The sequence below is a fragment of the Rattus norvegicus genome, chromosome 16 (genome assembly GCF_036323735.1).
Source record: "Rattus norvegicus strain BN/NHsdMcwi chromosome 16, GRCr8, whole genome shotgun sequence".
In the NCBI taxonomy this organism is placed as follows: Eukaryota; Metazoa; Chordata; class Mammalia; order Rodentia; family Muridae; genus Rattus; species Rattus norvegicus.
The window spans coordinates 55,326,675-55,344,620 of NC_086034.1; the positions used below are offsets into that span (position 1 = coordinate 55,326,675).

A 17,946-nucleotide genomic window follows, 5' to 3' on the forward strand; every position below is an offset into this window, starting at 1 on the left:
TTGTGTCTTAACTTTTGGTGTGTGTGTGTGTGTGTGTGTGTGTGTGTGTGTGTGTGCTGTAGGGTGAGTGAAGATCTTTTCCAAATCTGTAGACTCTCAAGTGGTCCACTGGTGGTGTCCTTTAACTTACAGAAGCGCTTCAGTTTCATGAGGTCTCATTTACTTATTATTTGATCTTTTTTTTAGATTTATCTATTTATTCCCTTTACAACTCAATATCATCCCTCATCTCCTGTCATTATCTTTTCATTCAGTAGTCCTCCAAATACCCATTATCCTTCTGGTTTGAGAAGGGGAAGCCCCGCTCCTGCTCTGGTTGTCAAACCCACTAGGCACATCTTTTCCCACTGAGGCCAGACAAGGCAGTCCATTTAGTGGCATGGAATCCAGAGGCAGAGAAGAGAGGATCAATCTCAGGTACAGCCCCCCTGGTTGTGCTGTTTGGAGGATCTGTAATACCTGAGACTGGTGTTTGTTCAGAAAGTTGTCTCCTGTACTGATGAATTCAAGGCTATTCCCTATTTTCTCCTTTATTACATTTAGTGTATCCAGTTTTATGTTGAAATCTTTGATACACTTGGACTTTCCTTTTTTCCTATGTGATAAATATGGACCATTTTTGCATTCTTCTACCAGCAGACATCCAATTAGACCAGCAGTATTTGTTGAAGATGCTCTATATTTTCTATTGTATGGTTTTGGCTTCCTTACCAAAAAGCAAATGTCTATGAGGGTGTGGGTCAATTTCTGTGTTCTTAGTTCCATTGAGCAACCTGTCTGTTTCTATACCAAAATCATGCAGTTTTTATTACTATTTCCCTCTAGTAAAATTTGAAGTCAGTGATTATTTTAGCTATCCTGGGTTGCATGTTTCTTTGTTTGCTTGCTTGTTTGTTTCTGTATGAAGTAGAAAATTGTTTTTTCAGGATCTGTACTGTTTTGGAATCTTGAAGGGAACTTCATTGAATCTGTAAGTTTCTTTTGGTAAGATCACCATTTTACTATGTTTATCAAACTGATCCAGGATGACGGGAAACCTTTGCATCTTCTGATATCTTCTCCAATTTCTTTCTTCAGAGACTTGAAGTTCTTGTCATATAGGTTTCTCACTTGATTATATAGATATATATTAAAATATTTTATATTATTTGTGGCTATTTTAAAGGGTATTGTCCCCCTAACTTCTTTCTCAGGCTGTTTAATATTTGCATAATAAGGGCTATTGATTTCTTTGTGTTAATTTTGTTAATTTCAACCACTTTGCTGAAGGGGTTTATCAGTTATAGAACTTCTCTAGTAGAATTTTTGTGGTTTCATATATATACTCACTTATCATAACACCTGCAAATAGTGATATTGACTTCTTCATTTCCAATTCGTATCTGCTTCATCACCTTTTGTTGTCTTATTGCTTTTGCTAGAACTTCAAGTACTGTACTGGTCATGATTTTACTGGAATTGCTCTAAGTTTCTCTTCACTTAATTTGATGTTAGCTTCTGGCTTACTGTTTACTGCCTTTATTATAATTTGCCTTTTATCCCCCATCTCTCTAAAACATTAAACATGAAGGGATATTGAATTTTATCAAAGGCCCTTTCAGCTTCTAATGATAGGATCCTGTGGAATTTTTTATCTTATTTTGTTTACATAATGAACTACAGTGATATATTCACATATACTAAACCATGCCTATATCACTGGGATGAAGCCTACTTGTTCATAGTGGGTGACATCTTTTATTTGTTATTAGACTAGTGTACAAGTTTTTAATTGCCTATTTTTCATCAATGTTCATAAGAGAAATTGGTCTAAAGTACTGTTTCTTTGTTGAGTCTTTTTGTCAATTAGATATCAGGATGGCTGTGCCTTTATAAATAAGTGTATGTCAATGATCCTTCCATTTCTATTTTGTAGAATACTTTGAGGAGCATTGGCATTAGGTCTTCTTAAAATGTCCAATAGAATTTGGAACTAAAATCATCTGGCCCTGGGCTTTTTTGTTTGGGGACTTTTAATGACTACTTCTCTTTCCTTAGGGACCATAGGACTATTTAGCTAGCTCTGATCTTGATTTAACTTTGGTATTGGTATCTGTCTAGAAAATCATAAACTTCACCTGATCTTGATTTAACTTTAATATTGATAGCTGTCTAGAAAATCATAATTTCACTTAGATTTTCCAATTTAGTATGGTACAGGCTTTTGAAATAAGACCTAATGGTTCTTGAACTTCCTCCGTATACTTTGTTTTGTTTCCTTTTAATTTCTGATTCAGTTAATTTGGGTACAGTCTTTCTGCCATTCAGTTAGTTTGCCTAATGCTCTGTCTATTTTCTTGATTTTCTCAAACAACCAGCTCTGGGTCTTGTTGATTCTTTGTAAAGTTCTCTTTGTTTCTGTTTGTTTGATTTCAGTCCTGAGTTTGATTACATCTACTATCCTCTTGGGTGTTTAAGCTTTATCATTTCCCTTGACCAGAATGAGAAAGTAATTAAAGCTTGGATATGATTTCCTGAAAGTCTATAACATAAAATGATGGATCCTGACAATTATTAATCAACTTTGCCTATAAATTAAGATGATGAAGATATCTGCAAAGTTGTGTTAAAGTAAATATAAGCAAATCTTGTTTTTCTTAGAAATAAAGTTGAACATCCCTATTAAACATTAAACACACACACACACACACACACACACACACACACACACACACACACACACACACTGCTTTTAAAAGCAGACAGAATCGTAATTTGGCCTGAGCTTAATGTGATCACCCAGCAGGCATTGCTGCTAAACTCTAGGTTTCCCTAAACAACGTTCTATGAACATTTAGCCACTGATCCCTTCTCTGCTGATTCTACCACACTTCTCAGTACCCACGGTATAACCTTCTGTGTATGTAAGACCACCTGATCCATGGTTTTTCTGCAAGTGGGTATAGCAAGCCCTGGTTAAAACCCAATGCCAAGCCTAATCTGGCCACCGTTGAATGCATGCCTCTGTAGTATCCCAAATCATGTTTCATCATCCAGCCTAATCTAACCAACCATGACTGCATTATGTCAAAGTCTAGGCCTATCCTAAATGAAATCAACCACTGGTCCCTTGTGAGACACTTCTAAAACAACCTACTAGATACTCAGACTGCTTTCTTCCTCTTCCAGCATCTCATCTGGTAAGTCCCCCTTTCCTCCCAATCTATACCTTTCTGCCTGGGTCCCCTAACTGTTGAAAAGATGTTCTAGACTTGGGTGTAGATCCTCATTATCTATCCTACAAATGAAAGGACTCTGTCCTGTCATATATAATCTTTCTGCACAGACTGTTCTTCTTCCAACACACACACACACACACACACACACACACACACACACACACACACACACACATTAGGCTTTAAAGAGAAAGCACATCCTGTAAACTAGTTTACTACCCCTTTATCCACTTCATTTCACCCAACTCATTTCAACATCTAGACCCATCTAGAGGAGCCTGATTTGGACTTGAAAGTGGGTATGGCAATTGTTTGAATGAAATTCTTTTAATGCTGTTTTGTAAAAGCTCTGACCTAGGTGGCATTTGCAAGTTTGACTCTGGGTTTAATTGGCATGTAGATTGAGCTGTTCTCTAAGCATCTGCACTGAAAGTCCCACGGATACAGTACTGCTTAGAAAAAACCTGATATTGATTCATGGTTTTCAGACCTCTAGAAAAATCCAGATGATCTATCATCAAATTCACTAAACCATTCCCTAAGTGATTTCTAGGTTCTTGTGTTTACAGCTATAAGATAAATTCTAAAGCCCTGGTAGACCGTTCCCTCATCCCTGTCTTTGATCTGTCCTCCCAGTGGACAGAGCTACTCAAACTAGTTCTCCACTCTTAGTTATATCAAGGATGTGTCTTCTCATTCTAGAAGTGAACTGAGTTACACAGGTTGCCCTATGTCACATTTGATAACTATGATGGTCTCAGAGTTTTATCATAGGCTTTTAAAGTCATGTGCACATGATTTTAAGTTTAAGTAGGAAGACAGTAAGAGTCCCAGGTGTCCCGCGGCGGGGGCGGGGCTTGTAAATTGTGTGACACCATGGGCGGGGCCTGGCGATCCCTTTGGTATTTTTTTTTTTTTTTTGGTTTTTTTTTTAGGAGCTGGGGACCGAACCCAGGGCCTTGCGCTTCCTAGGTAAGCGCTCTACCATCCCTTTGGTATTTAATCTCGCCCACCAGCTCTTGTGTGCCCTGTTGCTGTCGTGCGGCTGCTGTGCCTGGACTCCACCATGGAGGAGCGCCATGGCAATTTCTCTCAGGTTCTGTTTAACAATGTGGAGAAGTTCTATATTCCTGGAGATGTCGTGTGCTGTTACACCCTCACTGAAAAGTTCGTCCCTTGTCCCAAAGACTGGATCGGCATCTTTAAAGTAGGGTGGGAGATGACCCAGGAGTATTACATCTTCATGTGGGCCCCCTTGCCCGATGACCTAAACACAGAATCAGGGACACAGCAGAAAATCCAATTCAAAGCTTACTATCTTCCCAAGGATGAAGAGCATTACCAGTTCTGCTATGTGGATGAAGATGGTTTGGTCCAAGGAATAAGAATCCCCTTCCAGTTCCGTCCAGACTCTGAGGAGGACATAATGATTGTTATCAATAAGGAAAAGATAGACAAGATGGAACAGCTCAGGGAGGAGCTTTACCAAGAAAACCAGAAGCTGAAAGACAAGTATGCTGACCTCCATGAGCAGCTCCAGAGGAAGCAGGTGGCGTTGGAGGCAACACAGAGGATGAATGAGAGCTTAGGACAGGAAGTGGAAGAGAAGGCCTCTTGGGAGGAACAGAAGGCCTCTTGGGAGGAACAGAAGGCCTCTTGGGAGGAACAGAAGGCCTCTTGGGAGGAACAGAAAGCATCTTGGGAGAGTGAGATACTCCACCTGGAAGAATACAACCAGAAGATAAGCTCGGAAAAGCAGAACATGGACATCAGAATAGAAGGGCTTCTGACCCAGCTGATCGATAAACAAAGAGAATTGTTGGAGTTTATCGTGAAAGATCAAGAAAAGACAAAGCAGTTGAAACAGCTCGAGAAAGAAAGCAACAGTCAGCTCTCCTCTAGCTTCACTGAACAGAAGCAGCACTGGAAAGAGCTTGAACAGACTGGAAATGCTGAAGGAGAAGGAAACTGCAGTATGGAAGAAAGAGCAGGAGCTAAAGGCTAGAGTTGTCGTTCTGCAACAACAGCTCAGCAACATCAAGGTTGACTGCGACTTCCTGCAGAAAGAGAGCGACTTCCTGCACAAAGAGAACAGGAGACTAAAAACAGAAATCTCTCTCCTGAAGAATAAGAACAAGGCACTGAAGAGCTCCCTGGACAACAAGGAGGACTCTTCAGATGAAGGAACTGCTAAACCCCAGGTCCCCTCATCTCAAGGAGCTGTTGAGCCTGAGGCCCCCTCAGCTCAGTTGCTGCTGCTGAGCCTGAGGCTCTCTCACCCCAAGTTGCTGCTGCTGAGCCTGAGGCCCCCTCACCCCAAGTTGCTGCTGCTGAGCCCGAGGCCCTCTCACCTCAGGCTGCTACTGAGCCCGAGGCCCCCTCAGCTCAGGCTGATGCTGAGCCTGAGGCCCCCTCAGCTCAGGCTGCTACTGAGCCCGAGACCCACTCACCTCAGGCTGCTGCTCCTGAGCCTGAGGCCCCTCAGCACAGGCTGCTCCTGAGTCTGAGGCCCCCTCACCTCAGGCTGCTGCTGAGCCCGAGATCCCCTCACCTCAGGTTGATTATGAGCCCGAGACCCCCTCACCCCAGGTTGCTCCTGAGCCCGAGGTCCCCTCAGCTCAAAGAGCTGGCAGCTCAAACCCCTTGCTGTGGGAATATGATGAAGACTCATATACTGGTAACTCAGGAGGATCCCCTTACATGAACGCAAGCTGGGAGCAGCTGGAGCCCAAAGATTTGTATTTTGATTTATCCATTCTGTATGAAGACCTACAGAGCAACACGGAGATGGGTCTCCTGGGACACGGGTCCTACACTGATCCCTGCCTGAGCACTCCAGCCTGCGCGTCTCTGTGCTGGGCCATATTCTGTGTAGAATATGGTTTCTACTGTAAATGATCCTATCAGAGAAGGCTGTCTAGCCAGAAATCATTAGAACCCCTAATCGTTAGAACCGCTGCCTATGAATGCCAGCAGCAAACCACTGAACTGAGAACGGGACCCCGGTTGAAGGAATCAGAGAAAGGACTGGAAGAGCTTGAAGGGGCTCGAGACCCCATATGAACAACAATGCCAAGCAACCAGAGCTTCCAGGGACTAAGCCACTACCCAAAGACTATACATGGACTTACCCTGGGCTCCAATCTCATAGGTAGCAATGAATAGCCTAGTAAGAGCACCAGTGGAAGGGGAAGCCCTTGGTCCTGCCAAGGCTGAACCTCCAGTGAACATGATTGTTGGGGGAAGGATGATAATTGGGGGAGGATGGAGAGGGGAAGCCCATATAGAAGGGGAGGAGGAGGGGTTAGGGGATGTTGGCCCTGAAACTGGGAAGGGGAATAAAAATCGAAATGTAAATAAGAAATACTCAAGTTAATAAAGATTAAAAAAAAAAAAAGACTAGGCACAAACTCTCATATTAGGATTGGGCAAGGCAACCCACTGGGAGGCAAAGAGTCCCAAAGACAAGCAAGAGAGTCAGAGACACCCCCATTCCTCCCACTGTCAGGAAACCCTCAAAAACACCAAGCTAACAATCACATATGCAGATGACCTGTCACAGATTCATGAAGGCTCTGTGATTGCTGCTTCAGTCCCCTTGAGTCCAGGAGCCTTTCTTGGGCTTGATTTTGTAGGTTGTGTTCTCCTAGTGTCTTTTGACTCCTGTGGTTCTTACAATTCTTCCTCAGTGGGAAGACTTTCAATTACTGTTTTTGTTTCATTACAAAACAAAAGTTTATTAAAGTTGATTATCTGATCTTGAAAAAACAAAACAAAACAAAAAACACCATTTACATCTTTCCTCTCTCATTTGGTTACTGTGGCCAAGGATTTCTTTAGTTGTATCTATACTTTTAAAAAGTAAAGCCTCTGTTTTGTTATTTCCATTAGATTAATTTCTGTCCAATCATAATGACTTCATTCCATCATTGAATCTAGACTTTAAATTTTTTGAGGGCATTAAAGTATCTGTTTGTTTGTTTGTTTGTTTGTTTGTTTGTTTGTTTGTTGTTGTTGGGTCTTTTTGGTTTAGGGCAGGTTTGGTTTTTGGGGGTTTTTTTTGTTTGTTTGTTTGGTTTTTGGAGATCTCTCTGGTTTCTTACTACATACAGGTAGAAGTAAAAATTTTCATATTAAGATTGTTTTCATTATATTCCATAAGGTTGGGATGTCTTATTATCCCATTTCTTTCTTGATGGCTCCAATGATCCTATTCACTGTTCAATAAAGGTCTTCTAGATGTACCTTGATAACAGCTTCACTCTTTTCCTGTAGAGATATTCACTTGCTTAGTAACGTCATTTACAGACCTCACTTCTTGGAAAAAAGGAACAAGAAAAAGTCAGAAATATGAGGAGGGATAACTAATAGTCAAGAAGTTAAGAAAGCGAAAGAAGCAGCATATATCACAAACATTATATGATATAAAGAGAGAGGAAGGGATAGAGAGAAACTAGGAAAATCATTTAAATATATAGTATATGCGTGTGTATATATTATATATAAATCTATGTATATATAAATACATTTTTAGTGGAGTGATAATTATAAAGGGGGAGACTATGCCCCAACTTACCCTACTTAAAAAAACCTCCAGTAATGAGAACAAATTTGTGAGCTGTTTGCCTAAATCACTGGCAATCACTAGAGGATATTGCTAATGCTGTTGGTTATGAGGTACAACTAATAGTAAGACACTATTGATGATGATACCACATATGTGTGGCATCAAATGTAGAGTAATCTACATAGTAAACTAGAGACTTCAAACTTCAGGCAAGCTTGCATATGTTTCTTTCAAGTGCCATATTTGCAACAAGAATAAAGATGACAATAACCTTACCCAGATGTAGAATAGATGTGCCAAGCTATAGTAATGAACTAACTATAAGATGTTCATGAATTTGAAAGTGAAACTTGTGGAAGGAATCTTCAGAGGCTCACCAAGCCCATTCTGATTGGATTCAAGTTAAACGTCATGAGATGGAACCCATACTTCTACTGCTTATGTTTAGACTCACTAAATCATATGGCCTAGGAGGATACATATACAACTATTACTCCACTTAATGAATATTACAATAAAATGAGTCCTAATGGTATATTGCTATACCCATAGACCACATGGTTACTCAGCTCTCATCAAAGAAGCTTCTTCAATCAACTGTGAATAACACAAGCCCACACAGTGTGATCAGTACACAGAAAGTGAGGGACCTTGGGTTGTTCAGCCATAAGTACAATGTCCTTATTAAAAACCTCCCGTCAATACTCAGAGAATATTGTGGAAAAAAAGTAAAGGTCCTATGACCCAGAGAAGATATGTGGTTAAGGAAACAGCATTTTCCTAGGGAAAAGAAAAATTGGTTTTCTTCAATACAGTGAAACTGTATTCTAACCCCACTCACTCATTTGTGAGCAGACATGATGATCACACATAATTGGCGAACACTAAATGGAATCCAGTTTTTCAGTGTCTTGCTGTTGTTGTTGCTGCTGCTGCTGCTGCTGCTGCTGCTGCTGCTGCTGCTGCTGCTGCTGCTGCTGGGGTTGTATTTCTTATTGTTTTGCTTTGTTTTAAGACAGAGAGAAAGCATAAAGTTGGGTGGCTTGAAATCAGGAGATGGATCTGCGATGAATTCCTGGATGGTAAGGAATGTATTAAAATATAAAGTACTAAATTCTCAAAGAAAATAAAACCCAGGAATGTTCAATGAAGCCCACTGGCAGGTCGTCGAATATCAGGACATTAGCAATATTAAATAGCACATAAACAAGTCAACATCATTTTCTAATCAACCTATAAAATGCACTGCTCCCAGATCGATGTTTTCTCAGTTATCAGTTACCCTACTGCCAAATAAATTCGCCCCTATTTTGGTACTCACAACTCCTCCTCCAAATTCGTCCCATATATTAGCTTGAATAACAGCTGTATGACATAGGCAATGTGTCTATATGTGCAGGTGCCCAATGTCTTGGTTACTAATAAAACTAATGATTTCTTAAGAATATACTTTAAAAGAAGTAGAATTATTTTCCATAATTTGAAGTGCTTTGAGTATTATAGCCAATAGTAAATAAAATGGAACAATGATAATAAAATGAAAAACAGGGGTTGGGGATTTAGCTCAGTGGTAGAGCGCTTGCCTAGCAAGCGCAAGGCCCTGGGTTCGGTCCCCAGCTCCGAAAAAAAGAACCAAAAAAACAAACAAACAAATAAAATGAAAAACAGAGGATTCTTATGGTTTTACAGTATATGAGGAAATATGTAAGTTTGGACATGAGATTTTTTTTTCATACCAGAGACATTGGTGCGTAGCATATGTGGAGAAAGAAGTTAGACTTACTGACGTCAAAGATAAAAACAAATAAATTTGGTTGGTGTGGTAGAAGAGCCATTGGGAAGAACCGCATCAGTTGCCAGGTTCTGAGAAGGGAGATGCTTCCGTTGCTAGGCACATGAATCTAGAACTTACTTCATGTGAGACAAGTGAAGGATTTATATTGTCTTTGGCATTCTCCACAACAAGCTTTGTTCCTGAGATGGGATGTAAAAAGGTTTTGTGAGCAAGACAATAACAGGAGAAAACATGGGCATCACTTCCTCTTATGGTAAGCTTTTAGAATATTCAGTAGAGAATAGAAGCACAAATAGTCAGTGAACACATACACACCTCAATATCTTGCATATTGTTCATGTTTGGGAATGGCATTTATTTTCTTTAGATATTTCCACTCTCTTTTATTTTGTTATGGTGACTTTAAGTTTTTAGCTTGATTCACTACCCCTAAATTATTAGAGATTTTGAGGGGTAAATGACAAGCCATAAATACATTTGATGCAGTTGTGGGCAGAATGAGTAATATCTGATATCTGACAGCCAACATGAAATCTAGGTTATAATGGTTGTACCAAATTATAGATGAAAAACATGTATCTCTTTTCTAGAGTTGTGTACAGTAATGAATGAATGAGCTTGTTCAATAATTTTTAAGTTTTGTTTATAACCTATCTTTTACTATAGTTTTAGTCATTAATTTTGACTAAATTAATAGAATGCCAACAATGCTGCAATGTTAATGAATAATTCTTCACTTTATACCAGAAATATATTTACTATAATATTATCAAATCTAAAGCAATTTATTTTTGACTAATCATCAGTATGTCAGTATTTTAATCAGAGTTCATTATACTGACATTAAATGTCTTTTTACTATGTTTTTTCTTATATAGACTTTTATCATTGTACATGTTAGTGCATCTTGTAACTTAAATATTTTTTCAAAATAGTAATACACTAACGATACTAGATGAGAGAGAGAAAGAGAGAGAGAGCACATTTGGTAAAATGAATGATTCAAAAGCATACAAACATGAGAAGGAAACTCCAAAATGTGTGTAAAATATTTTGTTGGTTGCCAGCATTTGAAATGCCAGCCATGAGAAGGCAGACATATGCAGATGTCTAAGGCTTGTTGGAGAGCTATTCTCCCTCTTTAGAGAGTACCATGTCAGTAATCACCTATGTGCTGAGATGACCTAGGAATGAGATCCAAAACTTATCGTAGGCTTTCCTAAACACAGGCAGATACATGTACGCAAATAAATATATACAGAGACACATATACATATATATATATATACAATCTTATATAAGTACAAAAATACAACAAATAAATGAAATATTAAACTTTGGTAGTAATTGCATAAATAAGATGTATAACATTTGAAGAATCACCGGTCAGGAAGAACTATGACCTACACCCATATATCAACCTGCACACAGGGTTCGGGCAAATACTATAAAACACACAGACAGCAATATTAAAGCAAACATGGGATAAAATAAAAAGGAGAATAATTTTCTGCCTAAGAGAAGTTTCTGACCACCACAGCAATGACAAGACTAACACAAAAAGAATTAGTCAAACGCTTTCAGTAAGCAGGACAGTAATTGAAGGTTACAATTAAATGATTACGTATATGAAGGCAATAACATTCTTTTCAGCTAAGGAAACCTACAGTTGCCGCTGAGGAATGGTGGAAATTAAAACATTCTGAAACTGAGGAAAAAAGGACAATTTATTAAAAATGTTGTTCTGTTATTAAGAACTAAAAGTGTTTTGTCATTAAATTTCTTTTTCTATGTTTTTTCTTATATAGACTTTTATCATTCACATGTTGGTGTATCTTGTAACAATTATTTTTTAAAAGAGTAATACACTAAAAATACCAGATGAGAGAGAGAGAGAGAGAGAGAGAGAGAGAGAGAGATTTACAGAGGTGTATACTACAACATTAAAGGAAAAATAGAAGCATATTGTTGAAACATCTTAGAACAAAGACTAATTGATTTCAACCCATTCTCTGCAGATACGCCATCTAACTTAACTTGACTGTGATTTACCAGTTGCTGTGTCTACGATTATTTACCTGTTTCTTGTAGTCCTGCTGCTCTTATGACTCAACTCTGTCAGAAGACACACTGTGAAAGGCCAATACTGCCAGCAACCAGACAAAGTGAAGAGTAGGACAGCAAGGATTTCTCAGCTCCTTCTTTGTCTCTAATAGGACATGGTGACTGCAGGTGAGACCCTGGTCCATAATTGGAACATATTGCTTAAGTTCTGCCTGTGGAAGATATTCTTCTTCTCTGCATGGTCACCAACTGAACATGCTAAGTACAATAACCTTCCAGAAGTAGTGATACCCTTGAGGGTCACCGTCACTAACAGAAATAATATTTCCCCAGGTTGGCTGTCCTATAGCCTGAACATTGAGGGGCAGAGACACATAATCACTATGAAACCCAAAAAAAATTTGATATCCAGAAACTTCATACTATTCACTTACACTCAGCAAGGTGATCTCCTTGAAGAACAGCCTTTTGTGCAGAATGACTGCTACTATCATGGTTATGTGGATGAAGACCGAGAATCCTTTGCCATTATTAACACCTGTTTCGGGAGTTTGCAAGGCATACTAGAGATAAATGGCACAACTTATGAGATCATGCCCAAGAGCTCAACTTCAACATTTGAACATCTGGCTTACAGAATGGACAGTGGGGCATCCGAATCATTTCCCATGAGGTGTGGGTTATCAGAAGAGGACATAGCACGGCAAATAAAGCTCCAAGAAAGCAATGACTCCATTCTTTTGCAAATCCCATATGAGAATTGGTGGACCCACCACAGGTTTATCGAATATTTTGCTGTGATAGACCATAAACGATATGTTCATAGAAATAATAATACCACAACTTGTATTCAAGATATGCTGCAAATGGTCAATGGATTAAATGGTTATTACCATCAAATAGATACTGATGTAGTTTTAACCACGCTTGAAGTGTGGAATAAAAAAAACCATGTCAATGTAGAACAAACCTTACATAATGTTCTACAAGATTTCTGCAATTGGAAGGTAAACATGATTGGCAGTCATGTGAGATACGATATCATACACCTTTTTGTCAGACATGACTATGATATGTATTTAGGGCTAGCTAATGTGGCTACCGTTTGCACACCTGATAATTGTGCAGTTAACAGTTTCATTTCCAGTGTAATGTCAGACATGGCATTCATTGTAGCACATGAGATGGGTCATAATTTGGGCATGAAACATGATGTAAATGGGTGTACTTGTGGGTTAGAAGACTGCATAATGGCCCCATATAAATCTAATTCCCCCAAATTCAGCAACTGTAGTCACGAAGAAATGTATTCAGTTGTTACCCAAAGAAAATGCTTATATAATACTCCAGAGGCACTAGTAACAAACCTGACCATGTGTGGAAATAAATTGGTTGAGAAAGGAGAGCAGTGTGATTGTGGGAACTTGGAATCCTGTCTGAAAGATCCATGCTGTAGCAAGGACTGTGTTCTCAAACCTGGTGCACAATGTGCTTTTGGGCTTTGTTGCAAAAATTGCCAGTTCCTTCAAACAGGCACTGTGTGTAGAAAAGAGAAAAATGAATGTGATCTTCCGGAGTGGTGCAATGGAACTTCACCTGAGTGTCCAAGAGATGTGTATAAAGAGGACGGAAACCCTTGCAGTGGTGATGGCTATTGTTATAAAATGGCATGTCATCAACATGATGAACAGTGTCGAAAGATTTTTGGCAATGGAAGTAGAAGTGCCGGTGAAATTTGCTACACGGAAATGAACAAACGGGGTGACCGTTTTGGTAACTGTGGTAATGATAGTTCTAAATACAGAAGATGCAAACGCGCTGATGTTTTCTGTGGGCGAATTCAGTGTGAGAATGTGACAGAACTTCCCCAGAGGAAAAACCACGAAACAGTGCATTACACTCACTTCAATAATGTCACCTGCTGGACTATGGACTATCATTTTGGGATAACCATAGATGACTTTGGAGCAGTGAGCGATGGTGCAGTTTGTGCTCCAAATCATTTATGTGTTGACAGAAAGTGTGTCAGCAAGTCTGTTCTGATAAGTAACTGTTCACCACAATTATGCAATATGCAAGGTGTCTGCAACAATAAACACCACTGTCATTGTGACGTCACATGGGAACCACCAGACTGTCGACTACGTGGCTATGGAGGTAGTATAGACAGTGGACCACCTCCAGTGATCCATTCACATTCTAGTTGGGGTTTATTCTTTGTCGCGTTTTTAATTATTTTATCAGTTGTCCTAATTTCTTTAATTGGCGTAATTAAGAGGAAAGAATGAATTAGTCCCTAAAATAAGCTGTGTAGAACCCAGCATCCAGTGATAAAAATGCATCTGAGAAACCAAACCTCGGGTCTGCTGACTTGCACATCCTGTAGAAGATGCCACAGTTAAAAAGAAAACACAAATGAATTAATAATAAAAAAATTTAGTACAATACATTCTTCAGTTATTAATGTATTGACTTTTTAACATAGCGATTTCTCTCTTTCTCTCTCCTCATGTGTGTGTGTGTGTGTGTGTGTGTGTGTCTGTGTGTCTGTGTGTGTGTCTGTGTGTCTGTGTGTCTGTGTGTCTGTGTGTGTGAAATCCCAGGCCAAAGTTCTATAGACCTCACTGATTACATATCAAAAGTATCACCACCAAGTAAATGGAAATCCAACTTCATCCACATTTTTCTTTATTTGTAAGCAGTGTGTTGCCTAATTTTTAAAGGAATTATCTGCTTCCATACGTCTAAGCCATGGGCCTCTGTTTGTATTTCTTTGTATTTGATTTCTCTAGGCTCTAATAGCCCATTCCCCTTTTCATTCTGCTTTGTCACCTAGAGAGAAGCACCCTCCAAATCCTATTTCCTGGGGACAATTTATGTGAACTAGAATCTGCCCTAGGAGAGCCAGAGTGTGGAGTGGAAACTTGAGAGAATGGTCTGAGGTTCCTGTCATGGTTGCTGTAGTCTCAGCTCTGACCTCCACGGTATCAGAACTTCTCACCCCGCAGGTGGTTTTTCCACAATTTTCAAAACTGCCCAGCACAACTGGACTCCTTTGTTACTGTTGCTGCAATAAGACACCAGGAGAAAAGCAAGTGGAGAGGCAAAGGGGATACTTGCTTTCTACTTCCTCATCACTGACTATCCTTAAAGGCAGGAGAGGAACATAAACAGAGCTAATATAGAGCCCTTGGATGGGCTGACCCTACTGGTTTGCTTTTCCTGCTTTCTCAGAGAATTAAGTATAAAAAGTCTAGAAGTAGCATTACCCAAAACATCTACCCTCTCCCTCCATACACCACTAAATGACAGATGTTCTATAGGATTGTCTACAGGTCAACCTTATGAGGGCATTTTTTCATTAGAGCTTTTTACACTCTGATGTATAGAAGAGAGTGAAGAATCCCAGCTCAAAGGACCAGTAAGTATCCTCAACAAAATCATAGAGGAAAACTTCCCTAACCTAAAGAAAGAGATGCCCATAAACATACAAGAAGCCTACAGAATTCCAAATATATTGGACCAGAAAAGAAACTCCTCCTGTCACAAAATAGTCAAAACCGCAAATGCACAAAACAAAGAAAGAATATTAAAAGCAATAAGGGAAAAAGGTCAAGTAACATATAAAGGCAGAACTATCAGAATTACACCAGACTTCTCACCAGAGATTATGAAAGTCAGAAGATCCTGGACAGATGTCATACAGACCCTAAGAGAACACAAAAGCCAGCCCAGGTTACTGTAGCCAGTAAAACTCTCAATTAAAATAGATGGAGAAACCAAGATATTCCATGACAAAACCAAATTTACACAATATCTTTCTACAAATCCAGCCCTACAAAGGATAATATAGGGTAAAGCCCAACATAAGGAGGCAAGCTACACCCTAGAAGAAGCAAGAAACTAATCATCTTGGCAACAAAACAAAGAGAAGAAGAGCACACAACATAATCTCAAATCCAGATACGAATATAACAGGAAGCAATAATCACTATTCCTTAATATCTCTCAACATCAATGGTCTCAACTCCCCAATAAAAAGACATAGATTAACAAACTGAATACGCAATGAGGACCCTGCATTCTGCTGCCTACAGGAGACATACGTCAGAGACAAAGAGAGACACTACCTGAGAGTGAAAGGCTGGAAAACAACTTTCCAAGCAAATGGTCAGAAGAACCAAGCTGGAGTAGCCACTCTAATATCAAATAAGATCGATTTTCAACTAAAAGTCATCAAAAAAGATAAGGAAGGACACTTCATACTCATCAAAGGAAAAGTCCACCAAGATGAACTCTCAATCCTAAATATCTATGCTCCAAATACAAGGGCACCTACATACGTAAAAGAAACCTTACTAAAGCTCAAAACACACATTGCACCTCACACAATAATAGTAGGAGATTTCAACACCCCATTCTCATCAATGGACAGATGACAGAAACAGAAATTAAACAGACACAGAGACAGACTAAGACATGAACCAAATAGACTTAACAGATATTTATAGAACATTCTATCCTAAAACAAAAGGATATACCTTCTTCTCACCACCTCATGGTACTTTCTCCAAAATTGACCATATAATCGGTCATAAAACAGGCCTCAACAGATACAGAAAGATAGAAATAATCTCAGGTGTCCTATCAGACCACCACGGGCTACAGCTGGTCTTCAACAACAAGAAGGGATGAAGGCCCATATATACATGGAAGTTGAACAGTGCTCTACTCAGTAATAACGTGGTCAAGGAAGAAATAAAGAAAGAAATTAAAGACTTCTTAGAATTTAATGAAAATGAAGGTACAACATACCCAACTTATAGGACACAATTAAAGCTGTGCTAAGAGGAAAACTCATAGCTCTGAGTGTCTGCAGAAAGAAACAGGAGACAGCAAATACCAGCAGCTTGACAGCACACCTAAAAGCTCTAAAACAAAAAGAAGCAAATACACCCAAGAGGAGTAGAAGGCAGGAAATAATCAAACTCAGAGCTGAAATCAACCAAGTAGAAACAAAAAGGACTATAGAAGGAATCAACAGAACCAAAAGTTGGTTCTTTGAGAAAATCAACAAGATAGATAAACCCTTAGCCAGACTAACGAGAGGACCCAGAGAGTGCGTCCAAATTAACAAAATCAGAAATGAAAAGGGAGACATAACTACAGATTCAGAGGAAATTCAAAAAATCATCAGATCCTACTACAAAAGCCTATATTCAACAAAACTTGAAAATCTGCAGGAAATGGACAATTTCCTAGACAGATACCAGGTACCGAAGTTAAATCAGGAACAGATAAACCAGTTAAACAACCCCATAACTCCTAAGGAAGTAGAAGCAGTCATTAAAGGTCTCCCAACCAAAAAGAGCCCAGGTCCAGACGGGTTCAGTGCAGAATTCTATCAGACCTTCATAGAAGACCTCATACCAATACTATCCAAACTATTCCACAAAATTGAAACAGATGGAGTGCTACCAAATTCCTTCTATGAAGCCACAATTACTCTCATACTGAAACTACACAAAGACCCAACAAAGAGAGAGAACTTCAGACCAATTTCCCTTATGAATATCGATGCAAAAATACTCAATAAAATTCTTGCAAACTGAATCCAAGAGCACACCAAAACAATCAACCATCACGATCAAGTAGGCTTCATTCCAGGGATGCAGGGATGGTTTAATATATGGAAAACCATCAACGTAATCCACTTTATAAACAAACTGAAAGATAAAAACCATATGATCATTTCATTAGATGCTGACAAAGCATTTGACAAAATTCAACACCCCTTCATGAAAAAAGTCCTGGAAACACTAGGAATTCATGACCATACCTAAACATAATAAAAGCCATATACAGCAAACCAGTAGGTAATATTAAACTAAATGGAGAGAAACTTGAAACAATCCCGCTAAAATCAGGGACTAGACAAGGCTGCCCACTCTCTCCCTACTTATCAATGTAGTTCTTGAAGTTGTAGCCAGAGCAATCACACAACAAAAGATCAAAGGGATACAGATTGGAAAAGAAGAAGTCAAAATATCACTATGTGTGGATGATATGATAGTATATTTAAGTGATCCAAAAAGTTCCACCAAAGAATTACTAAACCTGATAAAGACCTTCAGCAAAGTGGCTACACAAAAGAGAAACAAGCCAATAAAGAAATTAGGGAAATCACACCCTTCATAATAGTCCCAAATAATACAAAATACCTCGGTGTGACTTTAACCAAGCAAGTGAACAATCTGTATGATAAGAACTTCAAGCCTCTGAAGAAAGAAATTGAAGAAGAC

The 17,946-nt window shown here is 39.1% G+C and overlaps 1 protein-coding gene, 1 long non-coding RNA gene and 1 pseudogene across 3 annotated transcripts; 2 read left to right on the forward strand and 1 right to left on the reverse strand.

Moving 5' to 3' along the window:
- Positions 1 to 4,259: 4,259 nt before the first annotated feature.
- On the forward strand, positions 4,260 to 6,458 carry Calcoco2-ps1 (calcium binding and coiled-coil domain 2, pseudogene 1; annotated as a pseudogene).
- Positions 6,459 to 8,585: 2,127 nt separating this feature from the next.
- Positions 8,586 to 10,561, reverse strand: LOC134482382 (uncharacterized). Its single transcript, XR_010058395.1, has 2 exons — positions 9,522 to 10,561; positions 8,586 to 8,788 (listed from the first exon to the last, which is right to left on the reverse strand). It is a non-coding gene; the product is annotated as an uncharacterized LOC134482382 (long non-coding RNA).
- On the forward strand, positions 9,680 to 14,091 carry Adam26a (a disintegrin and metallopeptidase domain 26A). Of its 2 annotated transcripts, none has more exons than XM_039094385.2 (2): positions 9,680 to 9,833; positions 11,672 to 14,091. In XM_039094385.2, exon 2 carries the CDS (start codon positions 11,800 to 11,802, stop codon positions 13,930 to 13,932), a length of 2,133 nt encoding a protein of 710 aa, XP_038950313.1. In that variant the 5' UTR covers positions 9,680 to 9,833; positions 11,672 to 11,799; the 3' UTR covers positions 13,933 to 14,091. The 2 variants fall into 2 exon arrangements, with proteins under 2 accessions (XP_038950313.1, NP_001162590.1); NM_001169119.1 differs by having other exon boundaries at positions 9,749 to 9,833; positions 11,599 to 13,932.
- Positions 14,092 to 17,946: the final 3,855 nt, after the last annotated feature.

Excerpts from the sequence above, each read along its gene's own strand:
- Adam26a (XM_039094385.2), top strand. The coding sequence starts at position 11,800 with ATGGTGACTGCAGGTGAGACCCTGGTCCATAATTGGAACATATTGCTT.